Here is a 27,376-nt window from a genome sequence, read left to right on the forward strand (position 1 = left end):
TCCGTGGAGTCAGTGCTGCTGCTGCTGTGACCTGCTGCTGATTTTAGTTCACGAAATATTCCCGCTGGTTAAATTAAAAAGAAAAAGACAGAAACTCGTATCGGCGGATACTATGAAGATATTATTTTAAAAAACTATAAACAAGCGCGTCCCCCGAGGTGAGCGCGCACACAGTGAGGTCATCATCATGGATTAGGACCGTTGGTGTCGGTGCAACTACCGTTAGCCGCTAGCAGCTAAAGCTACTTTAGCCCCACTCACTCACGGCAGCGACAGGTATTATTGTGTGTTATGTAAACTCATGACAAGTCCTTCTGTGTGTTTGTTGTCCTCCTCCGGCCCCGTCCGACCCGTCCACTTTATATATTTATATACAATATGACTGTTGTTGTTTCCTGAGTTGTTGCTGCTGTTGTTGTTGTGGTTGTGTAGCGTTGGCGTCGTTAGCCCTCTGCTGCTGCTGCCGCCGCTGCTAAGCTAATGTGTAGCTATAGTAGTTATTGCCTCCCAGTGGTGGAAAAAGTGTTCAAATCTTTTAACGGTAAGTTAAGTCTGCTGCTTAAGCAACACCTAATTTAAAAAAAAATAATAACCATAACAATACTGCTTTAAAAGTGTCAGTCCTACACTGGAGAACGGGTAAAAACTGTCTGTTGCTGTATAGATTTACCTGCAAGATGTATTTAATACAGTGGGGGAAATAACTGCTGCTACAGTGTGTTGCATTTCTAAACTAAAGCTAATTATATTCATGTATTAATCAAATGTTTGACATGGTAAATCTTAATCTGGTCACAAATAGAATACCAATATGATTCATTCAAAAATATAGTATTAAAATAACATATGACTCAAATTAAAGTGAAGACACTTAGAATATTATCTTGAGCAGAAAAAATTAGTTGATGAATTGATAAATCAATCAAAATAGAGACAATCTGGAATTATTCTGATTATCAATTAATCTTTTATGATCAATTTAAGCAAAAAATACCAAACTTTTAATGCATCTGACTTCTCCAGTGTGAGGATTTGCCTTTTTAAAACTACTAATACTCTGTTAAAATGTCCACCCACCTCATGTTTTATATACTATTATGAAAATTGTGCATTATTTGTGTCACTGTGCAGCACAAGTCTTCTGTTTAAATCTTACACTCATTACAAACCCATCTTGTACACACACACACACACACACACAGTATCTTAAGTGTGTAAACATGCTGATATGTTTCACTCACTGTTCCCTCCTGATGATTGCTCTCATCAGTGCTTTTCTGTTTCTTCTTTTATAGATTCCCTGAGTAGTTTGAGATCCTCGAGCGATTGTCAAGGCAGCATGGCTCCCAAAGACATCATGACCAATTCTCACGCCAAATCCATCCTCAACGCCATGAACTCACTTCGCAAGAGCAACACACTCTGCGACATCACTCTGAGGGTGGAGAGCACAGATTTTCCAGCTCACAGGATCGTCTTGGCTGCCTGCAGTGACTACTTTTGTGCCATGTTCACCAGCGAGGTAAGTAACACTGAAAACCTTCATTTATTGACCCCTCAACACAAACGCATAAATATTTCAAAGAATTGTATCTCTGCTCTGCAAAATCTATCCCACATGGCTTGATTAAAATGTTCTGTTATGTTAAAATGATCTGTGTTTTGTCTTTCCTAAAGTCTTGAAGCTTTGAAGTAAAGCGATGGTCTTTGTTTTTGTGGATCCTCAGCTTTCAGAAAAGGGGAAGTCTTTCGTCGACATTCAGGGGCTCAATGCGTCGACCATGGAGATCCTGTTGGACTTTGTCTACACAGAAACAGTGTTAGTCACCGTGGAGAACGTTCAGGAGCTTCTCCCAGCAGCGTGTCTGCTGCAGCTGAAAGGTGGGTGGAGGAGAGCCGAGAGCGTGCTGCTGCTGCTGCTGCTGCTGCTGCTGCTGCTGCAGTGGCAGGGCGTTTGACACAACATTTACAAGTGTTTGACACAACATTTATAAAAGTGCTGAATACAGTGGTTCTCATTTAGCCGTGTTAATGTTATTGTGTCTGAACTCACTCAGGCTGTTGAAAAGACCTAAAGCCACCTATAAACTAAGAAGTGTGATTGTTGGACGTGTGATTATAAACTGTGTCCAAAGGCTCTGCTGTTGTTCTTCTGTGGTGTTTCAGTGGCATCATCAGACCTGAAGAAAACACTGCACCACTGTTACTTAGAGTTGCTGCTGTGGGAAACTCGCAGGCTCATAAGATTTTTAATTTTAGCAAAAAATCATTATCCTTTTTTTGTATTAGTTTCTCCATTCATCCATCCCCCCCCCCCCCCCTATATGAATCCAGGTGGCATTACTGTAATGAACCATATAATTATAGTCATTGTTGTACTGGTAGGTTCAATAAAGAACCCTCAATGTCTGATGAATGGCCACATGTGGTGATATTCTCTTTAAACATTCGGGAGCATACTCTATTTTTTATATTTTTGATTCACTCTTCACGGCTCCAGACTAACATTTTTAACTAGGATAATTTTTTTTTACCCCTAACTTAAAATTTTAGGAGCGCAAGCGGAAAAACTTAGGGGCGCACACTTTGAATCGACTTGCAAATCAAATATTCACATTTCCTTTTCATTCATGATCTTCACACACATTGGCCTGACACCTGTAAAGATAGAAACCAGATTATTTCAGTCGTCCCTTTCATGTTTCACCAGTGCTAAAAATAAAACAGCTATACTGGTCGTTCATGCGCAAGTAGATGAAAATTTTACTTGCACTGTCTCAAAATGTAGGAGCAGTCTGGAGCCCTGCTCTTCTTTGTGGGTCAGGGTTAATTTAATTGTTTGGAGAATGTGCTTGTCTTGTGATAAATAATCCTCTCGTCCCTGCTGGTTTTTATACTGTCATATTTTGGCCAGTATAAATAAGAAGCACGTATTAAATGTCAATGTGGTATTTTTTTTTAAAAGACACAAAAGTCTTCCAAAGTCTTAAAGGAGTTATTTGTATGTTGTATAGCCAGTGTTATTATGGACATCTGTGAACCAGAACCAGAATCAATCTGTTCATCCTTTTACTCACTTAGGGCTAAAGTTAACAGCACCGCTTCCAGAACAAAACCACTGTTTTCCACATCAAGTATCTCAGTTTAGACATTTCTAAGTTCAGTTTTTTTTGCAATCATGCTGCTTTTCAATGATACACATGTGCAAATACATATAAAACTTGTATATTTGTTCTCCCCAGGGGTGAAAAGAGCATGTTGTGATTTTTTGGAGAGTCAGCTTGATCCCACCAACTGTCTGGGTATTCGTGACTTTGCCGAAACTCACAATTGCCTTGACCTGATGCAGGCAGCTGAGCTCTTCTCCCAAAAGCATTTCTCCGAGGTGGTGCAGCACGAGGAGTTCATGCTGCTCAGCCAGACGGAAGTGGAGAAGCTCATAAAATGTGACGAGATCCAGGTAGGAGAACTCACTGAGCTTGTTGGTCTGTGTGTGTGTGTTTACCTGCTGTAACTGTGAAAGTTAAAGGGATACTTCACCCGAAATCGATAATTCACCAATTTTTCTACTCACCGTCATGCCAAGGAAGGGTTTGGAGAACTTTCAGAGTTATCAAAACGCTTTAGGAGTTCCAGGGGGGGTCCGGCTGGCAGTGGATTTTCATATAATGGCGGTGGATAGAGTTCACTTTTGAATCGTCCAAAACACACACTATGAAACATCCAGATACCTCCATACTGCTCGTCTGTACTGACCCAAGTGTCCTGAAGCCGCCACATGAAAAAGTTGTTGGGAAAAAATGTATTTGATCTCTGTTTTTATCCTTGTTGTAGCAGCTTCTGTGTTTACATCATACATCCATCAGATTTGCTGTAAGATGTTCTTCTGTGTTTACATCAAACATCCAATGGTTTACAACGACGAACGAACATCTCACATCAAATCTTGTGCATGTGCACAAACATCAACAGAGCCACTGGGAGCTACTAGCTGCTACAACAAGGATAAAAACAGAGATCACATTAACTTTTTTCTGAACAACTTTTCCATGTGGCGGCTTCAGGACACTTGGGTCAGTACAGACGAGCAGTATGGAGGTATCTGGATGTTTCATAGTGTGTGTTTTGGACAATTCAAAAGTGAACTCTATCCACCGCCATTATATGAAAACCCGTCACCAGCCGGACCCCCCCTGGAACTCCTAAAGCATTTTGATGACTCTGAAAGTTCTCCAAACCCTTCCTTGAGTAGAAAATTGGTGAATTATAGATTTTGGGAGAAGTATCCCTTTAACATTAGTTGTGTTTAATTACCCCTAGAAATGCACAAAACCTAAATATCGCAATGAAAAACTGGTTAAGGAAACACCTTAGTTTCGAAAAACTTCTCATATACAGTATCACCGAAACATTTTTACGCTCTCAAGGTGCTTATTTTTTCAGACGTATCGATATCAAAGTGTATCGCAAAAGTGCACTGGAAACACTTTTTTTGCATTTACATGTCACTCCAGGTCCGATCAGATACGTTTCCCTTCGCTCTCCCTCTCCGCCGTCTGTTGAGTCGTCCCGTCCCGTCAACACAGTTGTTAAATCACTAAACGCAACATTTTTTTGAACGTCCATCTTCCTTAAAATTGAGTCTCACGTCACGGGCCGTGATTTTATGAGAAGTGTCATGTGATGACGCTGTTAAAAATCTGTTCTTCTTTAGGGTTAGGGTTAGGGTTTTCCACCCAACTGGGTTATTTTAATAAAACAATCATTCAACTCTGATAACTCAGAATAACCAGACAGTACTTCCTGTTACAGTCGTGAGACCTTTAGGCTTTACGAGAATTATGGCTCATTCGCAAACAACACCTTCCAATGGAAACACCTGCAAATAGCAATTGTACTTTTTGGAAATTTTAGAAATATCACTTCTATTTTGTGAAAACCTATAATGGAAACTCAGCTAATGATGTGAAGATGCCTAAAAAAACGTCCTGATCTCACCCTTGATGGTTTTCATTCATATTGTCTCTCAAACACAGAGAGTGTGAAAAGAGAAAAGCAAGTACCAACCTGCTGTAATCTCACTCTGTGCCCCCCTTCCTCCTCCTCCTCCTCCTCCTTTCCCCCTTACAGTCACACTCAGGTTTACAGATCGGGGGGCTGACAATGAAATTGCAGAGAAGAGAATCTGATTTAAGTTTTCCTTTTGTTCTCAGGAAATTCCTAAACCCAAACCACACGCTTTGCTTTGTGAAAACACAGTCATTATCACACCATGATTTATAGATCATCAGTTCCCTCCGATGCCTCTTCCTGTCACTTTTCTTGTTGTTTCTTTTTTAACATAAGGCTAGACCATACATGTAAATCACAGTCACGCGTGATGTGCCCTCTGTAACTGGGATGTGAGTAGCATGTGAAGAATTTAGGGTGAGATCTTAAAGGATAATTACCGTTTTTTTTACAATCTGGACCTTATCTCTAGCATAAAATACGATAATTTACTCACCCAGATAACTTTGGTGTCATTACAAGTCGTTCTGACGAAATTAGCTCCAGCCGAGAGCTGCGTTTGTCCATATAATATGAGTCTACAGGGCAGCAGAATGCAGCCTCTAAATAACACATTATCTGCAGAGAAACTCGTTCATTTCACCAATATTTTGTTCTGATAGGCTAGTGCTATTCCCCTCCGAGTCCGGGGTTAGCTGTTATCAACATCTGGGGTCTGTAGGTTGACCTGCTAACCTCTGAACTAAATGATCGTATTTTATGCTAGAAATAAGGTCCAGATTGTAAAAAAAAACAATAATTATCCTTTAATGTAGATTAATTACTGTGCAGCATCTTTAATCTGTAACCATCAGCTAATTGTTTAATTATCGTGTATTTTAATGCAGCTGTGATTTCCTCCCGCTGTGTTTTCAGGTGGACTCGGAGGAGCCCGTGTTTGAAGCCGTGTTGAACTGGGTGAAACACAACCGAAAAGAGCGAGAGCCTTACCTGCCCGACATGCTGGAGTTTGTCCGAATGCCGCTGCTGACCCCGCGCTACATTACAGATGTCATTGATGCCGAGGTGAGCCACCGGGCGACACACTCCAGCAGCAGCAGCAGGAGGTTTTTTTGCAGCGTGTGATAATAATTACACGCCAAGCTTCCAAGTAAATGAGCATGTGTTGATGTATTTATTGGAGTGTGCTGTCATAATTACGCTTGTTTTGACACGTTCCAGCCCCTGATTCGCTGCAGCCTGCCGTGTCGAGACCTCGTCGACGAGGCCAAGAAATTCCACCTAAGACCGGAGCTGAGGAGTGAAATGCAGGGCCCACGCACACAAGCCAGATTAGGTAACGATCCTGTTTACCAGAACTCTTGTGTATGAATTTTATAATCCACATTGATAGAAAGCTGATTGATTTTGGTGCACCTCCAACCACAACACCACTTTCCTCCTCAGACGCTGCTCTTACAGCCTTTGTTACCTTATTAGTGAGACGTTTGATTTTACTCAAGTGGAAATGTCCAACTCCTCCTTCGTATACATTATGGATAATTGATTATTTGTGAGGATCCCCATTAGCTGTGCTCTAGAGCAGTGGTTCTCAAACTTTTTCACATCAAGGATCCCAAAATTGACACAAATTAGACCATGGACCCCCATTGGACAAAATTTTGAAGCAAACACCAGAAATACACAAATAATTTATTCTGAGACTGAAGAACGTTACTTTTTTGTACATTCAAATTAGGGCTGCTCAATATTGTAGAGAAATTTCTGGGAAAAAAGTGGTACAATTTCTCCAAAAACGTTCAAACACTTCTAGGAAGAAGTGGTAAATTTAATTTTCAAAAAAAATCTAGAAAAAAATGGTAAGGTTTAATTTAAGCAGAAGTAAGCGGTCGGTCGTTTTGGCTAACTTCCTGTCAGCAGATGGAGTTCGCAGTCCCCGCCCTTGTCCCTACGTCACCACATTCACGCGCATCCCTTGGCTGCACACACAGAGAGGACCGCCCCTTTATGCCGTTCTCTCTCCTCATTGGATAAAGGTTGTAGGATACAAGGAAAGTTTTCTCCTCGGCTCAGAGCAGAGCAGAGTGACTGACAGACCCGTGTTTCAGACCAAACACTCTATGTAAGTGATTGCTGTCGGAAGATATAACTATTTAAGACTTATATTAACATAAATATTCCGCTTACTTCTGCTTTAAATAAATAAATAAAAAGTAAAAAATGAATAAATAAAAAAAACTCAAAAAGAAAGTTTAAGCCCACTTTGAGAACCACTGCTCTAGAGCACCGCTAGTCTTACTGGGGTAACACATTTAAGACATACATTTACAATCATGAAATGAATAAGTCAACAAAAACTTGAATTAAATTATTATTAAATCTTTACAATAGGTATGAATCGTCATCCTAAATCAAAGAACATATATAAGACACTCCAATGCACAGTGGTTATGAAATAAAGAGGCAAAACAAATCAAGAAAACTCACATAAGCCTACATAAAACCTAGTGTGTGTATGCATGTGTGTGTACACATGTAAGATGTTTCTTTATTTGCTTTTTAGATACTGATGTCTGTTGATAACTTTGTTAAACATTAGGAGCGTTTTGAAGAGCTCCCCTAGAACATTTTATAAGATGCAGGATCCTGTTTTATGTCCGTTCTAAGAGCTGGACTTTCCAGTTATTCCCGAGTGACTCATTTGGTATTTCAGTAGTGTTATTAAAGTTGTGGCTTGACCTCGAACTGACCAGCAGCTATTACTTTATGCTTTAGCATTTTATGTTTTTTGTGTATTTATTTTATTTTACTTTATGTTGTTATTATTCATATAACAATTCTATGTTATCAAGCTCTTTCTTATCTTTAGTCTTTGACTTGTCCTTTAGTTTGTAGTATTTGTCCTTTCTTGGCTCTCTTCTCTTTTTTTTTGTTGGGACTCGTCATTTCCCCACTGACCAATGCTACTGTAATGTTTATATGATAAGATAATCCTTTATCCGTCCCACGATGGGGAAGTGTACAGGGTTGCAGCAGCAGACAAGAGCACAGATAATAAACAGCAACATCAGTAAATAAGAAAGCAGTGTTTGAAATGGAGTATTATTATATAAGAAGAAAAATATATATAATATTCTGTTCTATTTGAAAATACCAATAAACAGATTGCCATGTGTCTTTTCAGGTGCCAAAGAAGTCCTGTTGGTTATCGGAGGGTTCGGCAGCCAACAGTCACCGATCGACATCGTGGAGAAATACGACCCGAAAACACAAGAGTGGAGCTTCCTCCCTGTGAGTAACCGAGCAACACGACGATGGTCGAGAGCTGAGTGACAGACTGTCGTTGTGTTTGATCTCACACGCCGCCCCAGGGTTCCTACAGCTTAAGCCAAGTTAAATTTAAGACTTTTTAAGATGTTATTAATGCCACTTGAAATGAAATTTAAGACAGACTTCACAAATGCAAAAAAAAAAAAATTGCACCACATATATTACATAGGGTTAGGGACAATTTTACCCACTTTCCTATGTGGTCCAAGGTAAAGTGTCTGCTACATGAATGATTGGGGGGGGGCTATGAGTGAGTGAGTGGCATCATTTAACAGCTGTATAGTTGTGGAGAGGAGATGATAAACTAAAAAGGACACGTTTGCTCGTCGGTACTGTATGTTGCCATCGAAAGTGATTCAAATAACTGGGAAATGCGCATTAAAAGAAATTTGAGTTTTCATTAATAAACAGACTTTGGTGAAAACTACAAACTCGCGTGAGTTTTCCGCAGCTGTCCTTTCAAAATAAGTGAATAAAAAGTCCAGAAAAAAAAAAAAACTGACTTGGGAGCTGGTGGCGGTGAGAAATTTAGCGGTGACGGCCGCCACCAACTTCTCTATGTCAGAATGTTACCAATTATTTTGAGATTTGAGACTAATTACAATCATAAAATCCCACTTACCATGTGTTAACATTTTTAAGACTTTTGAAAAATTGATTTAAGACATTTTAATGCCAGTTAAGGCCTTGTTTTTAATGAATTCAATGCATTTTAAGACTTTTTAAGGATCCGTAAGAACCCTGCGCCCCTTTTGTCTTGGACAGAACATCGCAAGGAAAAGACGATACGTGGCCACGGTGTCGCTCCACGACCGGGTCTACGTGATCGGAGGCTACGACGGCCGGTCGAGGCTCAGCTCCGTGGAGTGTCTGGACTACACGGCGGACGAGGACGGCGTCTGGTACACCGTCGCCACCATGAACGTGCGGCGCGGCCTCGCAGGGGCCACGACGCTCGGAGGTGAGGGAGTTATTTCAGACCTGCACAGTGACAGGTGTAAGATTTATTTATTCATTGAAGCCTTTATTTCAAACATGTAAGGTAGTATAAATAGAGACTGACAAAAGACAAAGAAAACAACAAGAAGAAGCGAAAAAAAACAAAAAACAAATAAAAGTTGATGAATAAGTATTTCCTCTGACACGACTCTTCCTTTCAAACATGTTAACAATCTTAACATGTGAAAGGGAGTAGGAAGAAGTAAAAAAAAAAAAAAAACTTATATGCTCCAACCCCTTGTGCTTTTTACTTATCTACGACGGAGTATTAGGGCCACATTTAAGAAAAAAAAAAGTCACAAACTTCAAGAATAAAGTCGTAATTTACGAGAATAAAGTCATAATATTACGAGAATAAAGTCATAATATTACGAGAATAAAGTCGTAATTTATGAGAAAAAATGTCATAATTTTATTAGAAAAAAGTCATAATATTCTAACCTGTTGTTTAAGAGGAAGACAGTTGGTAAAATGGGGGCCGTGGAGGATTTTGTGGAGTTGTACTAGGTTTCACAAACAAGGAGATACTTAATCTTTTGGCACATCAGCATCATATCATCATAAGTATTAGGACTTTATATGCAAGAAAATGCATCTTTTCCGGAGAAATAACCAGAAGGACTTGGAGGAAATCGCTGCTTTTGTGGAGGGGGAAATGGCTGGAACTGGTCAACTGCAGGGTTATCGGTGGATGCATCAACACCTAGATATATGCACACAAATCCAAATTCATATACACACATTTACACTCTCATTCTTCACCCATCAATGTTCCTATACCTAGTAAAAATTACCTCCTTATATTTCCTTTTGAAATGAGTTATGTTTTGGCTTACATTATTCCGTAATTTTCTGCCATAAATTGAGATACACAATAGCTCTTTCTTGTTGTGCGTATACGCCACATTTTTAAGTTGAGATGTCCCTTGAATTATAGCCCCCCTCTATTCCAAAAAACATTTTCTGTATGTGTCCAGGTAATGGTTTATTACTTGCCTTGAACATAACCTGTGCAGTTTTTATACTTCTCTATTTGTTCCGTCTCATCTTCTTCTCATCAGATATGATCTACGTGGCCGGAGGGTTCGACGGCAGCCGGCGTCACACCAGCATGGAGCGATACGACCCAAACATCGACCAGTGGAGCATGCTGGGAGATATGCAGACGGCTAGAGAGGGAGCTGGTCTGGTGGTGGCCAGCGGACTGATATACTGTCTAGGTATGGAGAAGAATAATCCTGTCGTATCAGAGCTGGATCGGTTTGTTTTGTATTTGCTAATTTCTCATCTAATCTGGTTTTTAAAAAATGTCAGAAAACAATGAAACGGTGTAGTGAAGTGGAGCATCAGGCCTAAACCCAGAGAGGTTCAGTTAACACCAAAAAAATTAAATTACATTCGAGAAGCTGGAACCTCGACCTCACTCCATTTCTAGTTCTTTGTTGACTTTGTCAGAGACACAACTCGACTTCACTCTGGTCCTGCTGGGAAAGTTTCCCTCAGATACTGAGATCCACAAACAGACGGCTCAGACGCTGCTGCTGTTTTTTCTTTGTTGTACAAAAATCTAGTCTTGTTGGTTTAAAAGCCTTGAAAGCATAAAGAAACAAGTCGGTCTGCAGCGAAACATAAAGAGTCTCACACAGAAACAGCATCTAGTGATTTATTTATTTGATTAAAGCAGGAAGACGGCGTTACGCTAACCCATGTGCTCAGAGCTGAGAGCTAAGAGAAACAACCCATTTAAACACAGGGAAAATGAAAAGAGCTCCGTCAGCACCTCATAAGCTGCAAGCAAAACAAAACAAGACAAAAAAAAACATAATTAACCTCATTCAGTTATTTCTCACAGCTGAATCGAACCCAGAAATAAAACACACGCCACATCGCAGCAGCAGCAGCAGCAGCTCGCTGGTTTTAATTTCTCCACACAGATGCTCGAGGTGCTGTTTAACTGGATATGATTGATTCACATAAACTGGAAACTTAATGAAACAACATAAATAAAAACGTCATTGGCACCAACTTCAAATCATCACTGGAGACACTGAAGTCTGCTACAGGTGGATTTATTCATCTCATTTCCATCCCAGGCGTCACATATTATACACAGAGTAGATGCTGTAATAGTTACAGGGTGTCCGCGGGGTCTTAAAAAGTCTAAAATTTGAAAATCTAAATTTTAGGCCTTAAAATGTCTTAAATTTGTTGAATTATTGTGTTCAAGTCTTAAATAATTTTAGACAGGTCTTAAATTTTCTTTTGCCCACCATGGGCGAGCATTTCACTCGCCGCCGTCGTTTCTGGTCCATGACGGCGAGTTCTTTTTGTGCCCCCAAATAGTTTACTTTAGGCGTGCTCCTTGGGAAAGATGTTATGGTAGAGCCCTCGCTACCGCAAATGCTCAATAAAATGCCCCTGACACTTTCATTCTTCATTCAATTTCTAATTTTGTGACTCCGCATTTCTTTTGTACGTTTTTTATTTGTCATGATAGGTCTTAAATTTCATCCATAATGGTCTTAAAAAGTCTTAAATTTGAGCAGGCGAAACCTGCAGAGACCCTGAGTTAACTGACAGCTCAGCAGGAGCAGCAGCAAACACCGTCGACTCGCTGCAGGTCACACAGCATGAAGCTGCACGAAGCCAAACGGCAGAGACTTCAGCTCTGTGTCAACTTTACCTTCAAGGGTGGGGAACTGGTTAAAAAAGATAGTTCTCACTTTGTCCAACAAATCCTCAGATCTCCATCGATGTTGGATTTACCGTCAAATAAGACGAGAAGAAAAGCAGAAAGTTGGTGCAGTGCAGAAGCTGAAACCAGAGAATTTTTCTTATAATACAACCCAATGTTGAAAAATAAGGAAGAACCCTGTCGATAACAAGTAGTGTACTCACAAACTGTAGTTAATTAGGGATTCAAATCTGGGCTTATGCTGCATTCGAGTCGCAGTTAGTTCACAGCGTTCAAAGAGACGCACCACGCCAGAATAACCAAAAACATGGCGGACCGGGACAAACTTTGCATTCAAACTGCATCATGTGAGGCATAAAAACTTTACAAAGGGCACAAAAACAATTTAAAAAACGTTTCAATGTATTTTGGCATTTAAATGCATTTTAATCAATGTTTTACCGTTGACGGGTGCAGATTGTTGTGTGACGTCAGACAACTTTCTTGGCAAAGTCCGGGTAAAATTTTTTTTTCTCCGACTTGAACAAGTGCAATCCAACGCCACCTCAAGTCGGAGAAAAAAAAAATCTGGAAAGGTTGGAAAGATCCGAGTTTCGACTTATCTCAAATGCAGCATTAATGTATCGGCCAAAACCCAATACCGATCCAATACAGCTGATAAATAAATAAACTGTACACCTTCAAGACAGTGAAGGCATCAGGCTTGACTTTAACATTACTTTCCTAACTTTGTAAAACATTGTTGCTAAAACGTGATGTAGAACGAGTCATAAACGTAGAAGTGAAGTTAATAGATCGGCGTCATGGATCGGCCTCATTCTCCGAAACCCGATCTGGCTATTTAGTCAATTATCTGTGCCGATATCTGATCTAAATATCGGTATTGATGCAGAGTCATACTTAGATTATTGATGATCATAAAATCACAATAACGTCCCTGAACGTGTCGCGTCTCTGTCGTCTCCTCTCAGGCGGTTACGACGGACTGAACATCCTGAACTCAGTGGAGCGGTACGACCCCCACACGGGACACTGGACCAGCGTCACGCCGATGGCCACCAAGCGCTCAGGTGGGTGAGGTTAAAAGGATAGTTCACCCAAAATTCAAATTGCACTCATTATCTACTCGCCCTCATGTTGACTAAGGGCTGGGAGAAGTTTCAGAGTCCTCCGTGGCTTCTCTGAGTTACAGGGGGTCTCGGCGTAGCAGTGCATGTCCATGTAACGGTTGCAAATGGATACCAACTGTCTTCGTAACAAAAAGACACACCAAAAAACATCCAAATACCTCCATGCTGCTCGTATGTAATGTCCGTCTTGTATTGAAGCCCCGAAATGTGAAATTGTTCCGAAAAAAATTAAATAAGTCTATATTTCAAGCTTGTTTGCAGCAGAAGCTCCTCTTCCTGGTCCGTCCAAATCTCGCAAATCTCGCACATTACATACGAGCAGCATGGAGGTATTTGGATGTTTTTTGGTGTGTCTTTTTGTTACGAAGAAAAGTGGTATCCATTTGCAACCGTTATATGGACATGCAGTGCTGCGCCGAGCCCCGCTGTAACTCAGAGAAGCCACGGAGGACTCTGAAACTTCTCCCAGCCCGCAGTCGACATGAGGGTGAGTAGATAATGAGTGAAATTTCAATTTTGAGTGAACTATCCCTTTAACAGACGTAGGAACAAAGTCTGTAAAACTGTGAGTGTGACTCTGTTTTTATCTTGAGACTTGTTCTCCTCTGTCGTCAGGAGCTGGAGTGGCGTTACTCAACGACCACATCTACGTGGTGGGGGGCTTCGACGGCGTTTCCCACCTGGACTCTGTGGAGGTTTACAACATCAGGACGGACTACTGGACCACCGTGGCCAGCATGACGACCCCTCGCTGTTACGTAGGAGCCACGGTTCTCCGCGGACGACTGTACGCCATCGCCGGGTAAGAACGAGCGTCCTCTCGTCCTCTTGTCCTCCTCTCTGTGCCTGTAACTTATTTAAACTCCCACACACACATCACATATACAGCATGATGACATTTAAAGGTGTAATTACTCCTCCACTACGCTGGTTCTCTACAAACCTGCATATACAGGTTTAGTCTGTTAATATGAGCCATATAATTAAGATGAGCTGTTGATCTACGTATGACATTAAGACATACTTTAATCAATTTTATGTTGCATTATTTAAACAGATATTTCCCTTTAAAGGGATAGTTCAACATTTTGGCAAATTGTCCCATTGCCATAATCCCTATAGTCATAGCAGTAGTACCTTTGTTACCTGTTCAGAGCTACGCTACGGAGATTTCTTGGTTTCCCTCATCAAACTCATCAAATACACAATCCAACAACTCCAAAATGCTCTGGTGGACAAGTTGTGACCTGCACATTCACCACGCTATGAGATAATAACAGAACGTTACCAGACAGAGTTGTTTTAGAGGCAAATTCAGAGACTGCTTGCTGGAAAACTGCCCCTGAAAGCAACGCGCATCAGCGATTTTGCATGAATTTCCCTCTAAAACAACTCTGTCTGGTAACGTTGTGTTATTATCTCATAGCGTGGTGAATGTGCAGGTCACAACTTGTCCACCAGAGCGTTGTGGAGTTGTTGGATTGTGTATTTTATGAGTTTGATGAGGGAAACCAAGAAATCCCATAATGAGCCTCCATAGCGTAGCTCTGAGCAGCTCACGGCTCTGCTCCGCCGTTCTAAAAATAGCTTGCACCGACAATTAAAGGCAACGAACCTACTACTGTGACTATAGGGATTATGGATATGGGCCAATTTGCCAAAATGTTGAACTATCCCTTTAAATGTAACAATATTCTAAATGAATGCTGTAATGAGTCTTGCTTGATTATCAAGGACGACACAGAAACATAGATTTTAGGAGAGTATTTCTCAACTCAAACATGCACATTTTAACTAACAAGAAATACAAAACCTGGGGGTTACTTTTGGTCCAGTGTGCATGTCATTTTCTGAAACCTCTCCTTGTAAACTCAGTGTTACCCTTATAGTATATATGGGTGTTCTTTATATTAGTTTCATAATCTACTGCGTTGCCATCCTGTCATTACATTTATCACAATGCATTTCTCCCCCCTCCCTCCTCTCTCACAGCACACACAGGTGCTTCACTCACACCGGTTACACAGACACACCCACCACACAGACAACGGAGGAGAAGAGAGGAGACGACAGATGAGTGTGACCGTTACCGTAAAAAGAAAGAAACAAAAGAAAAGAAAAGAAAACCAAACACCGGAGCTTTCTGGTCGTTCGTATGAACATTTATTTACATTAAATCGCAAATTGCAGACTCTTGTGCGAATCGCACAGCGTCACAGCACAATTTGATTAATCGAGCAGCATTAAAATATAGTATATATGGTGTATATAGTAAATACAGTATATCCTGTGTAATGATGGGGCCATAATACAAATATACATATGATACGAATCCGCCGTGGTTTAAAGTCCCTATTGTATCAGCTCAGTGGGCAACGATTTGATGTTTGTCGATATCACAAAATATGTCACAATTTTATTTTAATTTGGATTTGATCAGTGATCCATAGGAGATTTAACACACATCTCTTCCATTCATAACAAGTCTCTAAAAACAACTAAAACATAATTTTATTAATGTTACAGTTTTATTTCTGAGCTCAGCTAGATAATTAAATGGAAAATAATCTATAAAAAAATCCTCCTATTCACTAACAACAACAGTTACGTACAGTTTCCACGTTCAATAAGAAGAAACTGAAACATCAAGTTCTTATTTATATCAAGATTTTGATGAGTTTAAAAGTAAATATTTTTTAGGTCTTGATAATTAACCACACCCCAACTCTGCAAACCAAATATTAAATCGCAGCAGATCACTTGGCTTTAAAAATAAAAGTCTGATTTACGTTCTTATTTTTGGATCAATGCTGTTGATTCATTTATCACTGAATCTATGAATCTTTACACGTCTGCGTATTGAACTTTGCTCGGATCAGCTTCAGTTAAATGAGTTCAGTCCACTCGTCCACACACGCCACTTACTGTATTGATGCTTCTGTTTCCCTCATTAACTCCCCGTTGTTACTGAAACCATCACTGATAAATGTCATTGATCACTGATAACGTCCCAGGATCATTTTGTCTCTTCGTCTCATGACTTGCCGTGCAGCGTTGTGATAACGATAATCCTTCAGATTTGCTCTCGCTGTAATATTTGTATCGAGTTTCGATGTCTCACAGGAACCTGAAGCAACTCGCCCTCGGCAGACATTCATCCTTTCTTTTTTCTTTTTTCTGTTAATGCCGGGGTGGGCGTATTTTCTTTTCGACTGTACAAATAATCATTAGCAGGCAGCGTCGTGTTCATCAACAAGTCGACTTCCCAGAGGCGTCAGCGGATCAAATAAAAGCAAAAAAACAGAGAAACCAACATGTAACGTGACTTTATCAAGTGTTAAAGCTTTTAAAACTAGTCAGATTTCTTCTAAAGCTTCTGCAGAGCTGCGTTCAGATCTTTGAAAACATCTTTCCCAGGGCGACTTTAAAAAGTCTTAAATATAAATTTACTTATAAAAGGCTTTAAAAAGTATCAAATTGTCTTAAATCCAGATTGATATGGTTTTAGATATTGCTGCCTTCAAATGAACATCACAGACTCGTATTCACGTTGCCACAAAAAACTTGTGGTGTGTGCTGAATTGACATTATTTTTGCCCCGTTGTTGCATTTACAGCACGTGATGCTATGAAAAATATGATTTAGGACAATTATCTTTCTGTTCTTTTTTTCACATCAATGATATGAACTTGAAAAAAGTTCTCAACTGTACTCAACTGAACTTTTCATGATGTCAAGGCAAGGCAACTTTATTTATATAGCGCATTTCATACAGTCAATGTGCTTTACAAAAAAACAAAACATTTAACAGTAAAGAATTGGAAATGGAAAAAACCCCATAAAAATACAATTTTTTAAAATTAAAATAAAACCCCAAATTATAAACATTGGAAACATAAAACATACAATTAAAAGCAAGAAAAAAGAATAAAAGAAAGTACAGGAAAAAAGGGAGAAAAATATAAAAACTAGACTAAAATAGAGCATAAAATATGAGTTTGCAGCATGAAATATTGATTTGTATTAAAACAATTACTGTGCAAACCCAGCGCCTTTAATTGTAAAGAGTTACATTTTTACTTTTGGTCTGTGTTTCCATCCCAGGTTTGGTCTTAAATATTTTAAAGTGGCGTCTTAAATTGAACTTGTCCAAACCTACGGTAAAGTCACCCTGTCTCCTTCCTCCTCCGTCAACATCTGGTCTGTGTTCACCTCTGGATGAAGGTGTTCACAGGTCGACATCACACACAGATTTTAGTTTTTTTTGTAGATGATTTATTCTAATAATGATGACAGCGGTAAATTGTTATCAGACGAGTTTCTTAGGTTTATCTGGATATTGATTGTGTCTGTGGAGAAACCTCTGCAGCTTTTCACCAACAGAGCTGCAGTTTGAGTCTCGACCAGTTCCAACAGGACTTTTAAAGGGATAGTTCAACATTTTGGCAAATTGGCCCATTGCCATAATCCTCGTAGTTTTAGCAGTAGGTTTGTTACCTTTCATTGTCGGTGCAAGCTATTTTTAGAACGGCGGAGCAGAGCCGTGAGCTGCTCAGCGCTACGCTACGGAGGCTCATGGGATTTCTTGGTTTCCCTCATCAAACTCATCAAATACACAATCCAACAACTCCACAACGCTCTGGTGGACAAGTTGTGAGCTGCACATTCACCACGCTAAGAGATAATAACAGAACGTTACCAGACAGAGTTGTTTTAGAGGTAAATTCATGCAAAACTGCTGATGCATGTTCCCGTCGGGGGCAGTTTTTCAGCAGCAGTCTCTGTATTTGCCTCTAAAACAACTCTGTCTGGTAACGTTGTGTTATTATCTCATAGCGTGGTGAATGTGCAGCTCACAACTTGTCCACCAGCGCGTTTGAGTTGTTGGATTGTGTATTTGATGAGTTTCATGAGGGAAACCAAGAAATCCCATCAGCCTCCGTAGCGTAGCTCTGAGCAGCTCGCGGCTCTGCTCCGCCGTTCTAAAAACAGCTTGCACCGACAATTAAAGGTAACGAACCTACTGCTAAGACTAGAGGGATTATGGCAATGGGCCGATTTGCCAAAATGTTGAACTATCCCTTTAAATAAACTTTAGAGGTTTCAGCTGCAGCTCAGTGTTGAACTTCCTCTCTCTCTGCTTTTCTCTCCTCTCCTCTCCCTCCAGATACGACGGGAACTCGCTGCTCAGCAGCATCGAATGTTACGACCCGGTGATCGACTCCTGGGAGGTCGTCACCTCCATGGCGACGCAGCGCTGCGACGCCGGCGTCTGCGTCCTACGAGAAAAGTGATTTCGTTTTTTTTTTTGGGGTTGTTTGTTTTTATTAAAAGATTTTCGGGTCAAGAACAAGAACCACGAGCGGAGCAGGACGAAGGATGGAGAACGGAGAACGAAGGAACGAGGTCGGGCAGCTCTGAGACGCCACAAAGGGAGACGTTTGTTTGCCAGTATACGAATCACTTCTCTCTCTCTCTCTCTCTCTGTCTCAAAAACAAAACAAAAAGAAGAAGAAGTGCAGCTGTTTGTGCTGCAGCAGTCCTCTCCGTTGCCGCCGCTGCTGGATGGTCGTTAACTTTTCGCCACAGAGATTCAGCTTCGCCCCCCGTGGTCGACTTCACCTCAAAAGACGCCTCGGAGCGCAGAGAGGCCCATCAACCACTTGCATGAACTCTCGTCGGTGGAACTCGTCATTGTCGCTGTCGTCGTCGTCGTCGTCGCTGTCGTCGTCGTTACCTGTGAGATTATTATATTTTTTTCAGTTTGTCTTTTCAAAGTGCAATATATTTCTACTCATCATGAAGTAAATTAAAAAAAAAAAGAAAACATAAAGAGGTTGGAGCACATGTAGACTCCTCCGCCACGTTGCTGCTATTCGCCTTATGACTTTGGCCTGACGTCGTCGAACAGTGAACATTCATGTTGCCTCTCGTCTTTTACTGTGATGGTCGTTACAGTTGTTACGTCAACGCTTCTCATCGAGTTTCGGCATCACAGGTTTGTTTTTTTTTGTTTTTTGTATTTTCCTCCTGTGCTTTTAGATCCTAATCACTTTATTACAGAAGGTTTAATACTTATCGTTGCTCTCAGAGTCTATATATATTTAGAGATGAATATGGTTTTAAGAAAATGACTGAATTGTACCAGTTGGAAAAACTTCAATAAGTATGAGGTGCATGTGTTTTTTTTATTTAACTCAGCTTATTAATTTTGACTTTGTGTCCATGTAGGAGACAAAAGTCGTGACATCACTGTTGCCTGGGAAACGAATAAACACAGTGAGAAGTGGCACTTTTTTCTTTCTTTTTTAAAATTAAATCTGTGGTGCAAAACGAAACGGCTGCTCAGTGACGCAGCGCTACATCACTTTAATGTTGTACAGTCGCTTCTTCACACGTGACGTCGTCTTAGGAACCAGAAACCAGAGTCAGAGGCAGTTTGTCGTTTCACCTCCATCACCAAAAACTGTACAGGTCAGATGATGTTTCCATTATGTCGCTGTTTTTTCAACTTCCTGTGTCGTTTTCTCTTTTTTTCTTTTTTTCTTTTTTTTTTCTTTTTTTTTTAAACGCAAGGAGAAATGGTGAAAACTGAATGTCCGCATGCCACAATATGACTGGTCTCACTATCCAACCTCCCTAATATGTCTATTTTAATAAAGCTATAAGCATTTTGTGATAGCTGCACTGGGTCTTTGATCTCTATTCACCTTTTTATAACACAACTTTTAGACAACTTTTAGAAGTTCTTGTTCTCAAGTTTTGTTCAAACATTCAATAACTTAATAACTTTATGATTTCCTGATGGATTTGCTTCATTTGCAAGCAACAAATAATGATTATATGTGTTCATGTCACCATACACGATAATTTCACCCTCTAATGTGTCTGTTTTGATAATTCTGTGCGCTCCTCACTCACTTTTAAAAACAAAACACACAGTACATGAATTATAGACGAATATTTTATATTTTACAGACACTCAGAGCTTCAATCTGTTCATAACGGAGGCGACCAATGTTTATTTACACTTTTACTCCTACTCATGTCTTTTTAAACTGCTACATTTTTGCTGACAGCTAAAGTTACTGTGAATTAATAAGATGAGGTTGTTAAAGAGTCTCATAAAAAAGCAGCAAAGAGACATTTACTGTTTTAGTGGGGCAGATAAGCAAAATAATTGTGCGTTTTAATGACTAAAGCATGAAACTTTCAGCATTTCATCTACATACCCCAAGGTTTAATTTCAGACGTGGAACCACTTTGGTGGCTGACCTTTAGGGGTCTTTAGGGGTCTTTTTCCACATTATTCCCCATTGGAAACCAATGAAAATCTGGGAAGTAAATCATTACCAATAAATTTCTTCACCATTGTGTTTAGGAAGGTGTGTAATATCATGTAATAAAATGTTGAAATTCAACTCCAGTGGGAAACCCCCTAAAAAACTACTCAAAGTTGGGGTACCCGTGCAGATTTTGCGAAAATTCCGTGATGTTAAATTTGGCCTTAAATATCTTGTGAGGGGTCGAACTAGAGGTTTTTCATGATTCTGAGTTGATCACAAACATTAGTTTTTCAGCCAAAACACTCCTTGGTGGAAAAAAACAGCCACACCCACTTTTCCTGCTCATCGGAACCCCCACTACCACCAATAGAATGTATTACAGAGAAGCCATTCCTTAGCATGGCAGAGGTTGTGTTACATATTACTACTAAATACTCAATAATATAACTTATATTCTAGCCTTTTTTCTTGTACAACGTTATACAGATGATGAATATAAGTTATATTATTGAGTATTTAGTAGTAATATGTGACACAGCCTCTGCCATGCTAAGGAATGGCTTCTCTTCAATACATTCTATTGGTGGTAGTGGGGGTTCCGATGAGCAGGAAAAGTGGGTGTGGCTGTTTTTTTCCACCAAGGAGTGTTTTGGCTGAAAAACTAATGTTTGTGATCAACTCAGAATCATGAAAAACCTCTAGTTTGACCCCTCACAAGATACCTTAGGCCAAATTTAACATCACGGAATTTTCGCAAAATCTGCACGGGTACCCCAACTTTGAGTAGTTTTTTAGGGGGTTTCCCACTGGAGTTGAATTTCAACATTTTACTACATGATATTACACACCTTCCTAAACACAATGGTGAAGAAATTTATTGGTAATGATTTACTTCCCAGATTTCCATAGGTTTCCAATGGGGAATAATGTGGAAAAAGACCCCTAAAGACCCCTAAAGGTCAGCCACCAAAGTGGTTCCACGTCTGAAATTAAACCTTGGGGTATGTAGATGAAATGCTGAAAGTTTCATGCTTTAGTCATTAAAACGCACAATTCCTTCCATATATGAGCTTATCTGCCCCACTATTTGGATTTCTCAGGGATGCAAACAGCGCGCCGAAAAGCGAAACTCGCTTTTTTCATGACCAATTAAGGGGGGGGGGGGTTCTCAGCTGGGGTCAGTAAAATGTTTTTCTAACAGGCTGACAGTGACAATCACATGAAACTGAGGCGAACTCATGGTTGTCTCTGGTTATACTGATAACTGCCGACCTCCAATGTTGACGCGCGACGTGCGCGCTCGTTACCCAAAGCGGCGCGTATCCGCGTGCATTCGGTGCGACGGCGCCGCCGTTTTTCCCCCCGTGCATGTCCGGCTGTGTCAGGCAGGTGTTTCCCACGGAGCTCTGCCCCGTTTCAGAGGTGAAGGAGAGACGTCGCCTCCGCGATGTAGAATGTGTTCAATTAAAGTGAAACTAACACATTATAGGCTATATAGCCTACGTATGTCCATTACACACTTTTAGGCCTTAAAATGTTTTAAATTTGTTGAATTATTGTGTTCAAGACTTAAATAACAGCTCTTAAATTTTCTTATGCCCACCATGGACGAGCATTTCACTCGCATTTGCCCCTAAAAAAAAAAATACATGTGTGAACCAGGAAAATCACAAAAAAGAAAGAGCACAACCTGCGATTGGTCAAAAACTACAAATCCCACAATCCTCTGCCTCAACAATAACAGTAGTTAGTGTAGGCTAAGTAAGGAAGAGTGGAGCTGTCGGTGAAAAGAGGAAACAACGCCACGTCTGGTCCTGTTCTATGTTGTTCGTTCACACCGTCACCGTTTATTCGTTACGTCCGCGGTGTAAAAGGCCGTGACGCAAAGACGCGATTAGGCGCGAGACGCGATTAGGCGCGAGACGCGGTATACGCGACTTTTTTTTTTTTGCGACGCTACACCCGATTCTTTTATGGCGACGGGACCTTCGCGTCTTCGTCCTTTTCATCGCAAACGCTTTTTTTTCGCTCGAGTTTATACGCGCGACCAAACGCGAGATACGCGAGAAATGCGATTTATCGCTCGTTTTGACTCACGAGCCCGCCAACAACTTTTTTTTTTTTTTCAAAGGAGGTTCAACTGGACTTCGTTATTTGTCTAGGAAGACGTTTCACCTTCATCCAAGAGGCTTCATCAGTTCATGTAGCATCTGACCAGGCTGGGGCGTCGCTGTGTCGGACTGTTTGGATTTAATGAAGAAGCTGCACAGAGTCAGGTGAGCAGAAGCTGCCCCCCCCCCCCCCCTCTCACCGTGGAGCCGCTGCTGTCTCTGCAGCCACCACCGACCCCTAGAATAAAACACCACTAAGCCGTGAACGGTCGCTGCGTGGATAAAATGCTGACGACCAAAACAGCCGCCACCAGGTCACTGACTGGAGAGTTTTAAAGTCGGCACATGAACGCAGCTCAGACCGGCCGGTGCCTCAGCGCGGTGATCAGCAGGACGCTATAGCCTACCCAGTACCGGCCAGCTCAGTACAGAGGGGGGGGCGATAACGTGACGCACAGTATAGGCTACTGTTATGAGACACATTATGCATCCCAACTGTCTTTTTTTTTTTTACCAAGAATGCGCCCCAAAAAAATCATGATCCAGGGGCCAAAATTGGAAACAAATATATATATTTTTTAATCATAATTCTCATTATTCTCCTGATGTCGGTTTAATGTAAACAGGTTGCGCTGATATGCGAGAGTAATGTGACAGCGGGGCAGTGCTGCTGTGCTGTGATGGACCTGATCAGACTGGTGGTGGTCCACAGTCAATCAGTCCCAGATCCTCCACCGTCAGCAGATCCCCCGAAACCCCCCGCAAATAATACATCTACAAGAAGTTAAGTGGCAAGTTGCACCTTTTCGTCGGCTTATTATTTGCGGATTTTTTTTATAGCCTATATAACGTCACTGCAACATGCGGCTCTCAGTGCTTGTCGGTGTTGTGTCTATAAATTGTGAAATAACTTTTCCTCGATAGAAATATGAGACGTGGTCAATAGGTTTCATTCATCCATGTTTTGGCAGACAATACAAATAACCAATGATAATGAGATTTCCACCGCGCCGAACCAATCATGTGGCTGGAATAGAGCCAGTCAACAGTAACATGTGCATTTGTTTGGGTTGCTGCAGATGTGCACATCAGCTGACACCGCCGGTAAAAGAGAGAGAGAGAATGAGTGTTGTCTCGAAAAAAAACAGTAAAGGAGAACTTGGACAAGTGACTGAAAAGACGCGTGGTGCGTAATGGAGACACCAGGCAGCTGGAGCGGACCGCGGTCACGGTGCGGCCGCTCTGCTGCTGCTCACCTCAGTGTGTGCGACACATAAAGGCCGCTTCAAGGAGACTAGCGGACTTTTATTTTTTTTAATAGCCTCTTCATTCAGCTTGGGCGGGGGGCGGTGCGCCGTCTTATAATGTTACAGAAAACCCTGCATTATGTTTTCTACAACTCGTGTTCCTACACTATAGAGACAACTTGCTGTTGGCTCTATATTTCAAGAAACTTGTTTTCTGTTTAAAAGGCACAATTCACCCATCTTTTAACCGGGTAGTTACGTCTCCAGTCTGTCGAGCGGGCGAGCGCACAGCTGATGTGCTTCCACTCCAACAGACGCACGGATTCAGTGTGGACAGAGAGCGTCAGATGTGACGCGATTGTCGGACGCTCGGGACACGGACACGGTGTGAGCAGCCACATCCACTGCGCTCTGGATCAGCTGATCGGTGCTCAGGTGACGTTAGATCTTGACTTTTTTAAACTCATACAAAGTGCAGCCAAACAGCAGGCTGAAGAGAGAGGACCAGCAGCAGCAGCAGCAGCTCTGACAGCTCCTCTGTGGCGCTGCAGAGTCAGACAGGCTGCAGGTCAGCTGGCGTGAGAGCAGAGTGTCGTCTTTTTTATTTTATTTTATTTATTTATTTTAGCAGCCTTTGTTACAGGTGATAGGCTACATGTCCATGTGCATGTACATGAGAACTGACTTTGAATCGAATAGACACCCAAATATTCACATCCTTCAGTCCAGGCTTTTGAAAAGAGAGTAGCCTATAAAATCAGCTTCATGTAGCAGTTTACTTTAAAATGGTTCAAATATATTGCTGCTGAATAAATCTGAAACATGTGATGTGCATTTTTTGGGGGGAAATATGGCTTCTGATATAATAGTCTGTAGACATCATCATCATTCAACTTTTTCACATGGTCTGGTGTTGCAAACTAAAAATCGCAAAAAGAAAATCAAGAATCGGTTGAATCGAAAATCGATTTTGAATCGAATCGTGACCCTAAAAGTCGGAATCGAATCGTGAGCCACCCAAAGATTCACATCCCTAGTACAGAGACCTGCCACAGTGTCATGGTGCATTAATATAAACTTCAACCTCAGAGCTGTCTGTCCTCAGACTGTCCTGACTGTCCCTGAACATCACACAGGGATGCAAAACCCGCTTTTTTCATGACCAATTAGGTGACTTGTGTGAATCGTTCAGATCCAAAGAGTTTTTGTTTTGAGGGGGGGGGGGGTCTCAGCTGGGGTCAGTAAAATGTTTTTCTAACAGGCTGACAGTGACAATCACGTGAGGCGAACTCATTCATGGTTTCTGATTATACTAGCCTACCTCCAATGTAGACCCGCGACATGCACGCACGTTACCCAAAGCGGCGACGTCGTTTTTCCCCCCGTGCATGTCCGTGGAGCTGTGATGTCTGTGGAGCTGTGCGCCGCGGACATGCACGGTTCCCTACGTTGCTGTGTCAGGCAGGTGTTTCCACGGAGCTCTGCCCCGTTTCAGAGGTGAAGGAAGCCCTAAAGACGTCGCCTCCGCCATGTAGAATGTGTTCAATTCAAAAAGTGAAACTAACACATTATATAGGCCTATATGTCCATTACACACTGAATGGGATGTTAAATCCCATGTCTTTATTTCTTCAGTTTATTTTAATAGTAATAATTATGACTAACATTCAGTGAAGACCTAAAAATCAGTATCTCCAAAATTGAAATATTGCAATGGTTTTTATTTTTTTAAAGCATTTTTAATATAGAAATGTTGGCCTTCTGAAAACTGTCCATCTATATGCACTCAATACTTGGTTGGGGTTGAATTACTGGAAATGGCCATCACTGTATTAAGGTAGTTAAACTGAGCTACAACATTTAGAATTAATGCTTAATCGGTAATAATCATATATATATGTGGTAAATTATACAATATCATGAGGCCACTTTTCTATGAAACAAGTACTTTTATTCACATTTTGCTGTAATTTCACTTTAGTAAAGCTCAAAATAAAACTGTAAATACCGTACAAGCCTATGGGACATTAGTGAAGCAATGAAGTAGTTGAATAATGTTCTGTTAAATTAACTGTATGTGTGATTTTATAGAAGAGACTGAGAAAAACGCTGAGTCTGGTGGAAAAACAAGTCGTGTCAACTCAGACAAGCGACTAAAACAACATTTTGAGGGAGAGTCGGCTTCATGTGGGATAAAAGTCATCATCCCTCCCTCCTTCCCTCCCTCCTTTGTCTCCTAGAGGATAAATGATAAATCATCGTTGTCGTCGCCTCCCTCCCTCAGTCAGACAGGAGCGGTGAGTCTGTCTGTCCTCAGGTATAAAGAGCAGCAGACTGAGGTGAAGACGCGCTGCACGGTGGATTTAAGAAACTGAACGTATAGAGATTCCAGCACCAGAACAGAACCAACATCTGGAAACATCTGGACCAACATGGTAAGTAAGACAGTTAAGGAAACTTTATTTTACTCTAATGAACTTTGACCTTTTGTTTATTAAGAGTTACACTAGTCTCTTTAAAGTCTCCACTGTGGGTTTTATCATCTACTAAAACCTCCTGAAAACTCTGCATTGAGCACATTTCTAACTCAAGATGCTGCACATTTATTAACATGCAACTTCTTACAGAGCCTAAATCATTTCTTCACAGGCTGTTGGTCTTTGCTCCGCTCCAGTTTTATGAGTTTATAATCACTGACGGACTGTTTAGACCTGGAGCTCAAAGCTTTTTTTAAATCTCAAGCCTCAGAATAAATCATCTTCTGTCTCCGGCTCTGAGCAGCTCGATGTCCTATAAGCCTCTGCCTCATAGTTTTCTAATATATATATACAGTATATACATGTATCCCAACTTTGTGAGTCGACCTGCGTCTTACGAGTGTCACTCAGCAGCAGAAAATCATCTCGGGGATGTTTCTCCCTCCGGGCGAAACAAAAAGCTGATGTTGAAACACGACCGCTGGAAGCTCGCCAACTGTAAACCATTGAAAAACTCCCATGTTGTTTTTGACATGTATATCTACAGTTGACAATTAGAGGAAAAAATAACATAATAGAGCATGAACTTTTACACTGCACACTGAGCTGATGTGAATGGAAACAAAAAATAAGGCTGTAATTATACGGATTAAAGGATCATTAACAGATAATAACCACATGATTGTGGGATTAAATCACAAAAAAATATAAATTCATTTACTGGAAAAAACGTTTTTGTTTTTGGTTCAGGCTACCTCCATGAAATCGTTTTAAAGTTCAATAATTAATACAGGAAATTCAAGTGTGCCAGGTTTTTGTGACTGTAACTGAACAGGGACACAGTGAAGTTCAACTTTTAGTTTTTCATCTTGAATCTAAGAGTAAATGTTCATTCAGTGCATTCATTGAACTAACCTTTTATTTCTCTAACAAAATTTGATCCATTAAATTTGTGCAACTTTTCATATTTTGAGTTGAATGTAAATGAAACTTCATAGATTGAGATACTTTATTCATCCCAACAGGCTCGTAAGATTATTGCGCAGCGTTCACATTAGTGCAAATAAAGAATACGAAGAAAACAATAGAGA

General features: G+C 40.8%; 2 protein-coding genes across 5 annotated transcripts in view; both read left to right on the forward strand.

Moving 5' to 3' along the window:
* klhl12 (kelch-like family member 12) lies at positions 1-19,785 on the forward strand. 4 transcript variants are annotated; one of them, XM_083974901.1, is made up of 13 exons: positions 1-276; positions 433-541; positions 1,296-1,522; positions 1,728-1,881; positions 3,243-3,460; positions 5,926-6,075; positions 6,232-6,346; positions 8,195-8,301; positions 9,106-9,301; positions 10,401-10,559; positions 13,006-13,104; positions 13,780-13,966; positions 18,332-19,785. In XM_083974901.1, exons 2-13 carry the CDS (start codon positions 481-483, stop codon positions 18,456-18,458), a joined length of 1,800 nt encoding a protein of 599 aa, XP_083831027.1. In that variant the 5' UTR covers positions 1-276; positions 433-480; the 3' UTR covers positions 18,459-19,785. The 4 variants fall into 4 exon arrangements, with proteins under 4 accessions (XP_083831027.1, XP_083831026.1, XP_083831029.1 ...); XM_083974900.1 differs by having other exon boundaries at positions 1-541; XM_083974903.1 differs by lacking the exon at positions 433-541.
* The window catches only part of tuba5 (tubulin alpha 5), a gene marked incomplete at its 5' end in the record, with an annotated part of 16,530 nt that continues 7,985 nt past the window's right edge, over positions 18,832-27,376 (forward strand). Inside the window, one exon of the mRNA XM_083974665.1 lies at positions 18,832-18,903. Coding sequence (XP_083830791.1) covers positions 18,832-18,903 — 72 coding nt within the window. The remainder of the gene's footprint in view (positions 18,904-27,376) is intronic.

Source organism: Trachurus trachurus, assembly GCF_905171665.1.
Source record: "Trachurus trachurus genome assembly, chromosome: 7".
Classification (NCBI taxonomy): domain Eukaryota; kingdom Metazoa; phylum Chordata; class Actinopteri; order Carangiformes; family Carangidae; genus Trachurus; species Trachurus trachurus.

What these genes read in the sequence shown, in the direction of transcription:
- klhl12 (XM_083974900.1), top strand. Translation starts at nt 481, where the DNA reads ATGTGTAGCTATAGTAGTTATTGCCTCCCAGTGGTGGAAAAAGTGTTC. An exon ending in AGTGTTCAAATCTTTTAACG is followed by an intron (nt 542 to 1,295) that starts GTAAGTTAAGTC and finishes CTTCTTTTATAG; the next exon opens with ATTCCCTGAGTAGTTTGAGA. An exon ending in GTGCCATGTTCACCAGCGAG is followed by an intron (nt 1,523 to 1,727) that starts GTAAGTAACACT and finishes GTGGATCCTCAG; the next exon opens with CTTTCAGAAAAGGGGAAGTC.